Here is a 13978-nt window from a genome sequence, read left to right as displayed (position 1 = left end):
TTGAATAATCATACTGGCTCTGTGATGTAGCCTTTAGCTGATTTCACACTTGCATTCAATGTCTCTTAGTTAATATGTTACATATAAATAACAGGCTGAACTTTGATCCAGTTGCCAGGTAACTTATCACCATTATTACTGTATAAAATACTACAGCAGAAAACACATCTGAAGTCAATGAAACAGGAACAATGGCAGGTTCTGTGTAGTTTTGGCAACCTGAGAGAGAGATATATAATGTCTGCAGGGGGCAGCAAAGGACTTCTTATTTATGTTCACCCATCTAGCTCAGATAAATGGAGTTCAGCAAAAGTTCAAACAGGAAGAAACTTGACCTACTTATATGCAAAGTTGCTCTCTAGGTCCTTACATCTCTCCTCCCTCTATACTTTGGTATTAATCATCCAATCAGAACTCCTTTTTTTGCAGCAAGGCTCTAAGGATGGCAACGTCTGCTGGCCTACCACTTTGGTCCAGACTGAGATAGCTTGAAACCTACTAAATGAATTGGATTGAAAGAATATGTGCTGTAATCACTCTTTGTAAAATAAATCTACTGACAGTACTCTGACCAGACTCACAGCCACCTTTTGTCGGCTTAATTTAAATGTAAATGCCGCTAAACTTAACTGTCATGTGAACGGTCTTTACATGACACGGAATTTTTGTAGGTTATCATACGAATTGTTGTGCCTAACTTTTTGTATGATTTCATACGAACCTGTTGATGAGAATGAGTTTACTTTTAGGTGACTATATCATCTGTAAAATTATTGTCAGGGCAAAATGTTATTTTGTTGGGAAAATCAGTCCCTCCTAGAAGTTAACTTAAAAAACTTTTATGCACCTAGAAGCCTACGATTAGGATTTTAAATAGCCTACTTTCCACTGCTTGGCTGGTTAAATGTCTCCATTTGATTTAGCTGCAGGGTGCTACTGAACTGAAAGGGAACTGAAGTATTAAGCGCACTACAGGTGAGTATTTATGCCCCTTTTGTGCAAATCTAATATCATGTATTATTTTAGAGGACATCTGCCTCAGCAAAGTGTTTTTAAAACAAGAGCCGAAGTCTGCTTAACACCAGAAATCGTGTGCACAGGAAGAGGAAGTTCTCAACTGCATTATGCTGTATTTAGCTTTTTATCAGCCTGTTGCTCAGACAGTCAGCAGCAAGACACCATGGAGGTTACAGCTTTCTGCATCCCACTGTGTGAGTACTACATTTGTCTGTTTTCCCCATTTCTTGTTGCTCTACAAGTAACCGTACACAAAATAGAAATGAAAGGATAGCAACACAAACATGTTAGAGATAAATGTTGAAAAAAGTTCAACATATCTCTATTTTTGTGTGATGTCTGAATCCATCTATACATGTAGAATTAAAGACGTTCCTCTTTTGGAATTGGGTTTGAACACAGAGCCTAGTGTTTGTATTTGATCTGTATTTGTTGAGGCACCAACATTGTCTGTATTTGTAGTCAAATAAGTGTGGATATAGGTGTAATAATCGTGGTTTTGTTTTTATTACAATTATTATTTTAGAATATGATTTGTTAGTATAAGTATCCTTCAATAAAATAATACAATATTAATGAACCATAGTGAATTATATTGGTTTATGTGTAAATGTGGCACAGCAACGTTGCTAGTATAGCTATAAATAGCGTTCTATTTTTTCAATGTGCAACCGTGTGACACAGGCTGACTGAGCAGTGAGCACAAAGTGTAGGACAACTCACACAAACTCCTCTTCACATATTGCAAGTAAAGACACGTAACATAATCAACTACCTCAGCAAGTTAAGGTAAAAATCTCCAATCAAAACTAAATACTGGTGCAATGTAATATGTTTTGCAGGTTCCTAAGTTTTCCTGGCACACAAGAAGGCACAGTTATGAGTTATATTTTCTTTTCTTTTTTTACAAAATAAATAGGTATTATTTATTAAACCCTTGTTTGTACTCTGCTGAATACCAAAATCAGCTCCACCCCTAGTAATCAAACCATGAAGATATTGATTGCATCAATAACATCTATATTTCTATATTTTTGGCCAGATGTCTTTTATGGAAGCTATATGCCAATGTGAATAATTTAAGGCATTTGATTAAATCCATTCTAAAATATCTGAACATTCCATTCGTTATATTTAGCATTTAAAGTGTTGTGCAGCTGCAAAAACATTTTAACAAGATAACGATTTTATATGACTTAGTGATTGAATAATAATTCTACCTACAGTAAAAGCATTTTTTCACATATCTCTTCTCTTTTGTGTCTCTAGTGATTAATGCGTTGATGTTGCTGGTTGCCCATATTCAGCATGGTTATCCTCAGACACCTGGTAAGTAGTAGTTAACTGTTCCCAACCCTAACCCTAAGCCCTAACCCCACCGATCATCTGGGTAACTTTTGGCTCGATGAATGCTTCATGCGCTACTGAGCAACTCTGATAGAAATAAATGGAGGCCCCTCCTTTAATGCTGTATCCAGTTCTTATAATACATCTATGGCATAGACAAGGTCTTCTTTAGCTGTAGATTCTTCAATTGTTTTTTGATTTCCCTCTTATTATAGAATGCACCTTGTATCTGTCTGGAAACCAAGTTCTTCCTTAATTGTGTTTTCCATTTTTCAGTTTCAGATGCAGCTTTTCGTATCGTTCCAACCAGACTGCAGCTCTTTGAATATGAGTCTGTCCATTTTACCTGTGAGGGTTTTAATGTTTCAGCTGGGTGCAGAGTGAGAACCATCAAGGAATTCATTCCAAAATGTTCAAATGACACAGTAACGTCAACAGTGACCTGCACCATTGACTTTGTCTTTCAATCAGACAGTGGAGAATACTGGTGTGAAGCTGGAGGAGGAAAGAGAAGCAACACTGTCAACATCACTGTCACCGGTAGGTTGATTGTGTGTAGATATCATCACTAAAGTTTAGCATTTATTCTGCTTCTAAACATTCTGTAATGCTGTTCAGCTGGTTCTGTGATTCTGGAGAGTCCTGCTCTTCCTGTGATGGAGGGAGACGCTGACTCTGAGCTGTAGAAACAGTTAAGTTTCCTTCTCCAGTCTCCAGCACCAATTTCTATAAAGATGGCCGCCTCATCGGAACAGTCCTACAGGAAACCTGACCATTGAAAGTGTTTTCCAAGTCGCGGCCACTACAAGTGCAACATCCCTGGAGCTGGAGAATCACCAGAGAGTCGGCTGGCTGTCATAGGTAAATGTAAAAAAGAAATTTATATAACTCTCAGCCTTTCAGACATATCATTGAGTTAACTGCACACATGAACAAACTGCTACATTGTTCAATGATTCATTGGGCTATTGTTAGCCATGTGGTAGACTGGTATTCAATGCATGATGGCATAGGCAACCCTGAACAGGGTAAGCACATATAACAAAAAATAAACCACTAAATATGTGCTAGTATCTAACATGAAATGTTTGTATGCCTTTGGTTAGGTACTGATGTGATCATGGAGATTCCTGCTCTTCCTGTGACTGAGAGAGAAGCTGTGACTCTGCGCTGTCGAACAAAGGAAGCTCCCTCTGACCTCCCAGCTGATTTCTATAAAGATGGTCTTATCATCAGGAGCAGCTCTACAGGAGAAATGACCATCCAGAGTGTTTCCAAGTCTGATGAAGGACTCTACCAGTGCAGTATCTCTGGCGCTGGAGAATCAGCAGAGATGAGGCTGACTGTCAGAAGTGAGAGTATATTTTTACTGCAGCCCCGGCTGATAACACTGATGGTGTTAGCTAGCTGCTCGTCTTAACAGCATTTCTACATAAGTGGTAGAGTCAGTACAAATGTATCTAACGCAGCCAAACACTGAACTCACAGAACTTTATTTTAAATTCTAGAAGAGAAGTATGATGGCGCAGTGACACAAAGTGAGGACTCAAACACACAACGTGCAGACAGAACAGGTAAGGTAAAACTAAAGTTTACCAGGTTGCTGATCATAATAGTATTCGACAAAAGCTACACAGTCAGAGCAGGAAACGTAAACCCAAAGTGCATAAGCAGGCAGGCAAGAATCTGGTATGAACAATTTTGTCTTTAGACGCAGTTGAACAAGGGCTGCAAAAATCCATTGATCAACTAATCGTGTAAGTTCTAAACCTAAAAATCAAAAAAATCTAAAAGTCTTCAACGTTTTTTAAGCCAAGGACCACTTAACTGTAAGAGAGTTGGAGCAGGGACCCTGTATATATATTGTATAGAATGAAGTAGCATATTAAACTGGGCCTACAATAACATGTACGGTGGCCTACAGCCTTTTTACATACCTTTTTAGTGCATAAAATACTAAGCTATTAAAATAATGATTGTTGGCAGGATTTTGTGGATCATCTTTTAATTTTACACATAGTACAAGTGGCACAGTGAATCCTTAGGGATTAACTGTATCCATGGATGGCCTTAGTGACTACCTTACCTATAGGCCAGTCAGCCTATCATCAGTGGGGATTTATATTTGCTAATGTGTAGGATTCATGTTAAGACATTTTCATTTTTGAAAAAACTTTCAAAAATTGACAATAATTTGGAGGTCCCCCTCCAGAGAATCTGAGAACCCCCTAGGGGTCCCAGACCCCCTGTTGAAGATCTTTCCTCTAAACCAGGGGTCGGCAACCTTTTTGATATGAAGTGCCCTTTTAAAAATGTCTTGTTTATTAGTATGCCATGTTAACATTAATTTTTTTATGATAATCACATCAAAATGTAATATCCAGGGAATCTGTAGTTTTATTCCATAGCAACATTTGATAACATTTATTTCTCATAATCAGGACCTTGTAATTATTATTATTATTATTATTATTATTATTTTATATTATTATTATTATTATTATTATGGAAACATGGTTTTAGTATGCAGTCCTGATTGGTGGAAAATGGGCTGACAAAAATATCACTGTCAAAGAGCCTGAAGCAAAAAGTTGTGGAAAAGCCCAGCTTTAATGATGAATAATAATAATAATAATAATAATAAATTGAATTTATATAGCGCTTTTCATGGACTCAAAGTCGCTTTACAGGGCAGGGTAGATTATAAAAACATAACAAAACAAAACGAGCAAACAAAACAAGTAGAACAAAACAAGATACAGATGAAAAAGGGAGGGGGGCAGGTGGACTATGGGTAGGCTGAGGTGAAGAGATGGGTCTTGAGGCGGGACTGGAAGATGGTGAGGGACTCAGAGGTGCGGATCTCTTGGGGGAGGGAGTTCCAGAGCCTGGGAGCTGCTCTGGAGAAGGCTCTGTCCCCAAAACAGCGCAGGTTGGACTTTTGGATGGAGAGGAGACCGGCTGAGGTGGATCTGAGGGACCGTGAGGGTTGGTAAGGGGAGAGGAGGTCAGTGAGGTATGAGGGGCCAGATGGTGGAGGGCTTTATAGGTGAGGACCAGGATTTTGTAGGTGATCCGGTTGGGAAATGGGAAGCCAGTGGAGTTGTTTTAGGACTGGAGTGATGTGGTGCCAGGATTTGGAGCAGGTAATGAGGCGGGCGGCTGAGTTCTGGACCAGTTGGAGTCGGTTGATGTTGGTAGAGCTGATGCCGAGGAGAAGTGAGTTGCAGTAGTCCAGTCGGGAGGAGATGAAGGCGTGAATGAGTCTTTCAGCAGCGGGGGTGTGAGAGAGGGTCTGATTTTGGCGATGTTGCGGAGGTGAAAGAAGGAGGTTTTAATGACTTGACGGATGTGAGGCTCAAGGGGAGAGGGTGGAATCAAAGATAACGCCAAGGTTGCGGGCCTGGGGAGATGGGGAGACAATGGTGCCGCCGATGGTGAGAGTGGGGGTATTGGTTTTGCTGAGTGTGGATTTGGAGCCGATCAGAAGGAATTCTGTTTTGTCGCTGTTGAGTTTGAGGAAGTTGTGTTGCATCCAGGTTTTAATAGCTGACAGACAGGAGTTGATGTGGGAGAGGGGAGGATTGTGGGGGATTTGGTGCTGAGGTAGATCTGGGTGTCGTCAGCATAGCAGTGGAAGTCCAGGTTGAAGTGGCGGAGTATCTGACCAAGAGGGGGGATGTAGATGATGAAGAGGAGGGGGCCGCACGGAGCCTTGGGGAACACCTTGAGTGACTGTGGCTGTGGCAGAGGTGTGGTTGTGGAGAGAGATGAAATGGGATCTGTTGGAAAGGTAGGAGTGGAGCCAGCTGAGTGCAGTACCGTCGATACCGAGGTCTTTGAGTCTGGTGAGCAGGATGTTATGGCTCACAGTATCGGGGGCTGCACTCAGGTCGAGGGAGGGATGAGGATGTTGAGGGAACCGGTGTCAGCAAAGGTGAGGAGGTCGTTGAGGACTTTGAGGAGAGCGGTTTCTGTGCTGTGGGAGGGCGAAAACCAGATTGGAGAGGTTCGAATAGGTTATTGGCAAGAAGATGGGTTTGTAGTTGTGAGGCGACTTATGTGTTCCAGGGTTTTAGACAGAAAGGGGAGGTTGGATATTGGGCGGTAGTTGTTGAGAGAGGAGGGATCCAGACCAGGTTTTTAAGGATTGGGGTGACAGCGGCAGTTTTGAAAGCAGAGGGGACAGTTCCAAGGGACAGTGAGGAGTTGAAGAGGTTAGTGAGGTAGGGGCATAGGACCGGGAGGCAGGACTTCAGAAGTGGAGTAGGGAGGGGGTCAAGGGGAGCAGGTAGTGGGTTTGGAAGAGCTGATGAGTTTGGAGATTTCAGGAGGAGTGACTGGGTTAAACTGGGAGAAGAGGAAGTGTGGAGGAGGGGTCGGGAGGTCTGGAGGGATGGAGAGAGGAGGGTCCAAGGTAGGTGCTGGAGTAGATCCTGGAAGGTCAGATACAGGGGATAGGGATTTGTAAATGAGATTGATTTTGTCAGTGAAAAAGTGGAGGAATGAGTTGCAGAGATCCGGAGTAGAGGTAAGGAGGCTGTTGGTCCGAGGCTTGATGAGGTTGTTCAATGTGGAGAAGAGGGTTCTGGGGTTTTGGCAGGGGTCGGTGAGGATGGTGGAGAGGTAGGCAGATTTGGCAGCAATGAGGGCATCTTTGTAGGCGATGAGATGGGATTTATAGGCTTCATGATGGACTGTGAGGGATGATTTCTTTGTCGAGACGTTCAAGTTGGCGGCCAGTTTGGTTTCATTTTCGGTCGCAGGTGTGTACCAGGGTGAAGAGGTGTTAAAAGTGACGAGTTTTGTTTTGAGGGGGCCAGGGTGTTGAGGGAGGTAGACAAGGTGGAGTTGAGGTGGTCTGTGAGGTCATCGGGTGAGGTGAGGGTTGAGTCCAGGTGGAGAGTGGTGGAGAGCAGGTCAGAGAGATGGTGGGGATTGATAGGTTGGGGTTGCGGAAGGTGATTTCTCTGAGGAGGCGGGTGGGGTTGGAGAAGGGATGGTGAACCGTATCAGTTTGTGATCAGAGAGGGGAAAGAGGCATGGATGGAGGTCGAGCACTGGTTGGTTGGTGGAGCAGACCAGGTCGAGGATGTGACCTTTTTCATGGGTGGGGAATGTGACATGTTGGGTGAGAGAGAAGTTATCCAGTAAAATTTTGAATTCTGATGAGAGCTTGCATGTGGGGGAGTCCATGTGGATGTTTAAGTCACCGAGTAGCAGCAGACGTGGAGAGAGAGATGAGGCTAGTGTGAGGAGTTCAGTAAAATCAGAGGAGGAAGGAGGGATTTGGTTTTAGGTGGCGGTAAATGAGGATGACTGTCATGGAGGAAAGAGTTTTGAAGCCGAGATATTCAAACGATGATACTGAGGGGAGGGTGAGTTCTGTGATCCGGAAGTTCTGATTGAAAATGACGGCGAGGCCACCTCCACGGTGGGAGGGGCGGGGTTTGCAGATGTAGTTGTAGCCAGGGGGATGCTTGGTTGAGGGAGAAGAAGTCGTTGGGTTGTTGCCGGGTTTCGGTGAGCAGAAGGGAAGTCAAGAGTGTTGTCGAGGATTAGTTCATGGAGGACAGGGGCTTTATTGTTGAGCGATCGGGTGTTGAGGAGGGCAAAGTTGGCATGGTGAGAGGGTGGTGGGATGGGGGCAGGCTGGAGAGATCTGAGGTTGTCCGGTTAGCAGTGCGTGTAGTCGTTGGGGTGTGGGGTATTGCAGTTGAGGGGGACAGTGAGCCGATTAGCAAATGATTGGAGAGTATGATTGAGTGTATGTGAAGTGGGGAAAGCACTGTAGTCCGGTCCGGGTTTTCTGTGTAGCCTGATGATGCGTTCAGCCCTATGTGAACCAGTGGGTGAAGCATTCAGATGACGTGGGACAGGTGCAACAGAGCGTGCAGGTGACCAGATGGATGGAATGGATTGTCCGTGGTGGAAGAAAACAAACTTGCGGCGAGAGCTTCTGTGGATGTAACGGCGTCGACGTAGAAGTCCGAGCTGTTTGATGACTGGGATGCAGGATGGAATGGAGTAGTTGACAAGTGGACCAGTTGCAGAGTTGAATATTTGATCATGATGCGAGCGGAGGGACGGAGAGCTCCGTGATAGTGGTTAGCCGTGGGCTAGGAGCACAGAGGTGGAGGTGGAGATGGATGAATGAGGTGATTGCCAAAATGATCCACAGCATGACCGAAGGAGAGGAATGTCTAGTCTTGGTCGCGGCTCGCATCTGGTGGAGGTTGCCTATGAGGAGGAGGTCAGCAATCGGGTTAGCCGCCGAAGCAGCTAGGATTTGCCGCCACGCGTTTGGTGAACGGGGGCAGCTAGCTAGCGGCTAACCGACGAGGCAAGAGTCCGGTCAAGGAGCCCCAGGCAGCTTCGGGAACCAGCAGAGAGACTGTCCAGAGGTACAGAGGCTGTCCAGAGGTAGGGGGTACAGCGAACACAAACACAAGAGAATAGCAGACGAATAGCAGATGAATAGCAGACGGAGAAGCGGCGAATAACCAGCGCCAGCGTCCTCTCACGTCGGTTGTTTTGTCTTGTGTTCTGAAAGAATGGACTGATAAGCAGGTCCTGTATGCCTCATTTTCAATGAAACGATGCTGTAGCAAAATAATAACACAACCAGCATCATTATCAAGAATGAAGAACACACATAACAATTGCGTCATTCACGTGCATATTAAATAGCCACATGTATTTGTTTTGGTCTTATAATGCATCCATATTTACTGCTCCAGCGGAGAGGATGGTTTCTTCAGACAGCTTAAGTTTATGAGAATTTGTCCAAATTTCAAGATTCCCTGCAAACTAAGATAAACAGACTACAAACCGACAGCTTTTGTTTTAGCTTGTTTTGTGAAAATGTGCTATTTGCAGAGTAGAGCTCTGTTTGCGTGAAACAGCGCGGTAGACAAGAGTGGACTGAGCAGACAGAGCAGATTGAAATATCGCTTTCTACATGTTGATGCCGGTCTACACAGGTGAGTGCACTGATAAGTACTGACTTTTAACTCACGAAGGTTTAATTGTAGCCTCCTTACAGTAACAAGACTAGCCTTAGTTCATCTGCCCCGGCGGCCGTTGGTAATCCTCTTTGTATTGTTCCCAGTCAGAGATATGGGTCAATCAAACAACCGTAAATAAGGTTGCGCACAGGCGCCGATTTATGTTTTCCTCCGTGGGTGCTCACACACGCACACCCTTTAAAAAAAAAAAAGTAGGCTAGTCAAAAATGTTTGCAATGGACAGCAGCCGACACGAACACACACGCCATACTAAAGCCGTAAAGTAAGCTATCTTTCAACTCAGGACAGCGCCACTTCTCACAGATAGATTGGAGTTGAGAAGTTTAATCAGCTTCGTGGGAAGTTATAAATCAATGCCACCGACATGACCAATCACACGATGACAGACGCTCCACTTAGCACCACCTGCAATGTTTAATATTAAATGAATGTAAAAATGAACTGGCAGTCTGGCACACGTGGGTGCTCAGTATTTTTCGTGGATGCTCAAGCTCCGGAGCACCCACGGTATCGGCACCTATGAGGTCGGCAACTGTGAACGTTGTAATTTGGCATGCGGATGAGAGAGTGCTTCAGCATTTCAACCATGATTTCAACACATCAATAACTCTCTTGCACACATATTGCCAGCGTGCCATTGGTTAAGGTCCCGCGTGCCCATGGTGGCACGCGTGCCTAAGGTTGCCGACCCCTGCTCTAAACCCTAAATATGTCAGGCAATTTTTAGGGAAATGTGTTTAAAATGATGCACAAGACATTTAAAATATTTCCATTATATCAAATGGTACATAATATATATGATACTGTTAAATAGTGTGGAATACATCGATTTAAACAGTCTTAAAGATGCTTAAGAGGTAAAAAGATAAGGGGTTAAGAAGAATGCCTTTTTTAAACTAATTGCATAAAGCTGCAATGTGCAAGTTGTGACCAGAACGTTTCCAACACAAACTGCATTATATTCAATATTGTATTGTCTGACAAAAACAAAGTCCTTTTTGTCATCTTTCCAGCATCTGACAAAGAGATGGTTTCCCACCATATCTACATCCTACTTTGGACCGTTGTTGCTGTCGTATTGTTCCTGCAGCTGTTGGTGATTGGACTACTTTACTGGAAGAAACAGCTTGGTACTAAAAGTATACTTAATACACACAAATCAAAGGTTTGGTGATTCTGTTGATTGACTTGGTTATGCTGGACATATCAGATGTGGTTAATTAATGTTCATTTTGTGAATAACTTTTTGTGAATAAATAACAGGCCACAATAAAACTTGGCTGTTGTCGGGTTTGTGTTCAGGCTCTCTGCAGCCGGTGTCTGTACTCTGACACAAATTGTTTATGATGTAAAAGACGCACCACTCTGTAGTGGAGTGTTTTTGCAGTTCCGAGAACCTTCAAGATTTAGATCAATTAGCTTGTGAAAAATATTGTGGGCCGAATTTAGAGGGCTACAGCTGTAGAATTTAAGTAAAAGTAAGTACCACATTGGCCTATTTGCAGTTATTAAAGAACTTAGATCAGGATCAGGGCATCCCTAATTGGAAGTTATTTATAAAGAAGTTATGTATATAGTAGGCTATGTACTATAACACAGGAAAAGGAAAACTCACTTATTACATACTCCTGAATACCTACTGGTGTTTGGGACACCTCACCCCACCTCCGTCTGTACTGTATGTCTATGTGTGTTCATATGTTGAATGCAATGCCTATTTTTTTCTGTGAATACCTGCGTATATATGTCTGCCTACATACCTCACTTAAATGATTCTACAAAATAATTCTGCTGAAACAGCCCAAAGGATGATAATAAACATCCTTCATGTTTCAGTCTTATTGGAGGTAATGTTGAGTGATCCAAACAAGGACCTGTACGCCGTCGTCAAAAAAGACAAGAAGAAAAAGAAAGGTAATTAAAGGCACTTTGAGGTAAAGTGATCAACTTTTCATCCGTCTGCATTTAAAGATTAGTAACAGTAACTCGATAGATGTTACTTTGAGGTTGTGACAAGAAATGTATGTGAACCTCTTTTTTCACAAAGTCACATTGACTAAATGTGTCATGGTTTTGACACTGCAGATGCTGCTGATAATTTGAGCCTCCACACAAACCGAAGAAAAAAACCACAGACAGAAAAAGGTAAGAGGGGCCCCTCAACCCCTGCAGCCTGCAGTCCTCCACAGGCCCAAAGTAGCATTCTGACATTAGGTCAAAACTAACCTGTGTTTATTTGAAAGTTTACCATGCTACAGTTTAATGCAATATGTCTTACTAACTTTGTGTCTCTTTTTTCAGATAAGGACGAACCTTTGCCTCTGTCTTTTCACTCCACTTTTACCAGCGATGATACATTGCCAGGTCTCCAAAATGGTTACTATTTTATTTTAATAATTTATCCACAGATTCTGTTTGGGTCTGGTCATTATTGTAACAGTTACATGGGTTGTTTTGGACGACACTGACACACCATCACTTTTCCTTAGGGGTTACATTAAAGTAATGGGACAGAGCCAATGACCAAAAAAATTTCAGTGTTTTAAAATATTGGTTACTATGATGAAGAAATCTTACCAAAGGCTAAGACAATTTCAATTGTTTCCATATTTCCAGAACCAGGAGTATTCAGCTTCACATTGACAGCAGCGTCATCAGCAGTAACAGACCCAACTTTTACAGATCAGGAGCCTGAATATGATTTCATCCAGGAGACTGAGGAGGTAGGACTGACAGTAACACTGGCTTTATATTTATTTTTAATCAAATTCGCCAGACCTTTGTATTACCAACACATAAGGCCAAGAAAGACAGAGAAGGTAACTTCATGCTCAGTGTGAAATTAAAGCAACTATCTGAAATGAGTCATTTCATGGGGTGACGCTCGAAAAAAATTATCCACTGACTTACAGACGTCTCTTTCGCCATGTCATCACGTGACATACGCGGAAGTTGTGATTCCACTGTTTGGCCACTATAGCCTGTAGCCACTGCAGCCTATAGCCTGGGTTTAGTTACTCTTTAATGTACTGTCTTGTGCGTAAACATCATTTAATTCTGTGGTTTATGTGTGTCTTACAGATCACAGAGGCAGAAACACCTTGCTAAAAGAGATGGAGGCACTGCTTATAGCATGCTATATGTACAAGAAAGTTTAGAGACGTCAAATACACTGCTTGAATTAACTTTTTGTATTTAGTAGTGCAATTGGTTCTCTCTAACAACAACATATATTTAGTTGAGTACGCGGTCAGTAAGGAAAACTACTTGTTCTTTGTGTTGTAATCTCTCTGCTGGATCAAACATTTTGATATCATTGTATTTGTACTTTGTATCTGTCACTATTTGTAAAACTTAAAGCAAAGCAAACTGCAACTTGGTAACAATATTGTCAGTTTTTAGTAATAAGATCAGTAAAGAAATGAAAAACAAAGTATTTGAAAACTAAGCTATGTGGAACAATAGACTGCATTACAAAAAGCACCTGTCACTTCAAAAAAATGTTTGTACTTTGTCCTATAATGTTATGTATGGTTATGTTAATATCTGAGGTGTGTTTTGTATTACTAAAGTACATTTTACAAAATAATTTACATGGAACCTGTGACTTTATGATGCTTCTTTGCAGAATGTGATACTATAAACAATAAATGTCTTTTCGAAGCATCTCCAAAATGACAAGACTTTGTATCGTACCATTTTACAGTTGAACCATCTTGCCTTGCCTTACCCATTCCAAACCCTTATATATATTGTAATCCATTTATTTACTCATTAGTTAACCCTGAAATCTAGCGTGAACCCAGCAAATGTAGAGCAACCCCCTGAATTTGCATCTTAAATGAAATAGGTCCTATAAAAGGTCCTTTTATAGTGTACCTGTGCAACTGTTGTGGACTCTGAGGGGTGATTGCACCTCAGACAGTATGAGACTGTCCAGTTAAAAAAAAAAATACAATAAACAATTACAACCCTATATACATCAATCCATTCATTAATTTTTCCAACAATGTACCTCAAATTTGCATCTGAGTTAAAAGGTACACAATGAAGTGTAGGTAGTATGTGTCATGTTATTGTATCGTAAAGTGTTTCATTTTTATTTCATTTTATTTTATTTTTTACAATTGAAATACACTTGAATCCATTTTTTAAGGTGAAAGTTGTAAGATGAGATAAGATGATAGATTTTTTTTTTATTATTCCAAAGGAAACTTTTCTTGGACAAACAAACAATATCTGCTGTTTAAAGAATTCAACACAACACACTGCATACATGCATACATGAATACATACATACATACATACATACATACATACATACATACATACATACATACATACATACATACATACATACATACATACATACATACTTGCTTTCAATATAAACCAATTCTAATAACTCACATTGTTTAGTTTAAACATATTTTAAAGAAAATTGTAAACCATACTTTTTACCATATTTTGAGTCAATGTGTGAAATATAATAAACTTGCAAATGGTAATTATTGAGTATTACTGTGGGCAGTGTTAACAGGAAATGCTTTTATTTTGAAGTGCAAGAAAGTGACATGCTCAGTACT

At 41.6% G+C, this 13978-nt stretch overlaps 2 protein-coding genes across 2 annotated transcripts; both read left to right on the top strand.

The window, feature by feature from the left end:
* The first annotated feature begins 947 nt into the window (after positions 1–947).
* Positions 948–3050, top strand: LOC120572560 (Fc receptor-like protein 5). Its single transcript, XM_039821885.1, has 5 exons — positions 948–975; positions 1101–1211; positions 2287–2346; positions 2641–2904; positions 2983–3050. The coding sequence occupies exons 2-5, from the start codon at positions 1181–1183 to the stop codon at positions 3048–3050; spliced, it is 423 nt and encodes a 140-aa protein (XP_039677819.1). The 5' UTR covers positions 948–975; positions 1101–1180.
* A 116-nt stretch (positions 3051–3166) lies between these two features.
* Positions 3167–13288, top strand: LOC120573277. Its single transcript, XM_039822924.1, has 9 exons — positions 3167–3225; positions 3471–3716; positions 3873–3938; positions 10406–10522; positions 11229–11306; positions 11478–11537; positions 11694–11768; positions 12009–12115; positions 12474–13288. The coding sequence occupies exons 2-9, from the start codon at positions 3485–3487 to the stop codon at positions 12498–12500; spliced, it is 762 nt and encodes a 253-aa protein (XP_039678858.1). The 5' UTR covers positions 3167–3225; positions 3471–3484; the 3' UTR covers positions 12501–13288.
* The last annotated feature ends 690 nt before the right edge of the window (positions 13289–13978 follow it).

This window comes from Perca fluviatilis, chromosome 14 (genome assembly GCF_010015445.1).
Source record: "Perca fluviatilis chromosome 14, GENO_Pfluv_1.0, whole genome shotgun sequence".
NCBI classification, from domain to species: domain Eukaryota; kingdom Metazoa; phylum Chordata; class Actinopteri; order Perciformes; family Percidae; genus Perca; species Perca fluviatilis.
Note: the sequence above shows the minus strand (reverse complement) of the source record. Positions and strands in the feature narration are given on the sequence as shown.

Coding starts and splice junctions, on each gene's coding strand:
- LOC120573277 (XM_039822924.1), top strand. CDS start 3,485: ATGGAGATTCCTGCTCTTCCTGTGACTGAGAGAGAAGCTGTGACTCTG. Junction 3,717..3,872: donor GATGAGGCTGACTGTCAGAA/GTGAGAGTATAT, acceptor TTTAAATTCTAG/AAGAGAAGTATGATGGCGCA. Junction 11,538..11,693: donor AAAACCACAGACAGAAAAAG/GTAAGAGGGGCC, acceptor CTCTTTTTTCAG/ATAAGGACGAACCTTTGCCT.
- LOC120572560 (XM_039821885.1), top strand. CDS start 1,181: ATGGAGGTTACAGCTTTCTGCATCCCACTGT. Junction 1,212..2,286: donor AGCTTTCTGCATCCCACTGT/GTGAGTACTACA, acceptor TTGTGTCTCTAG/TGATTAATGCGTTGATGTTG. Junction 2,347..2,640: donor TGGTTATCCTCAGACACCTG/GTAAGTAGTAGT, acceptor TCCATTTTTCAG/TTTCAGATGCAGCTTTTCGT.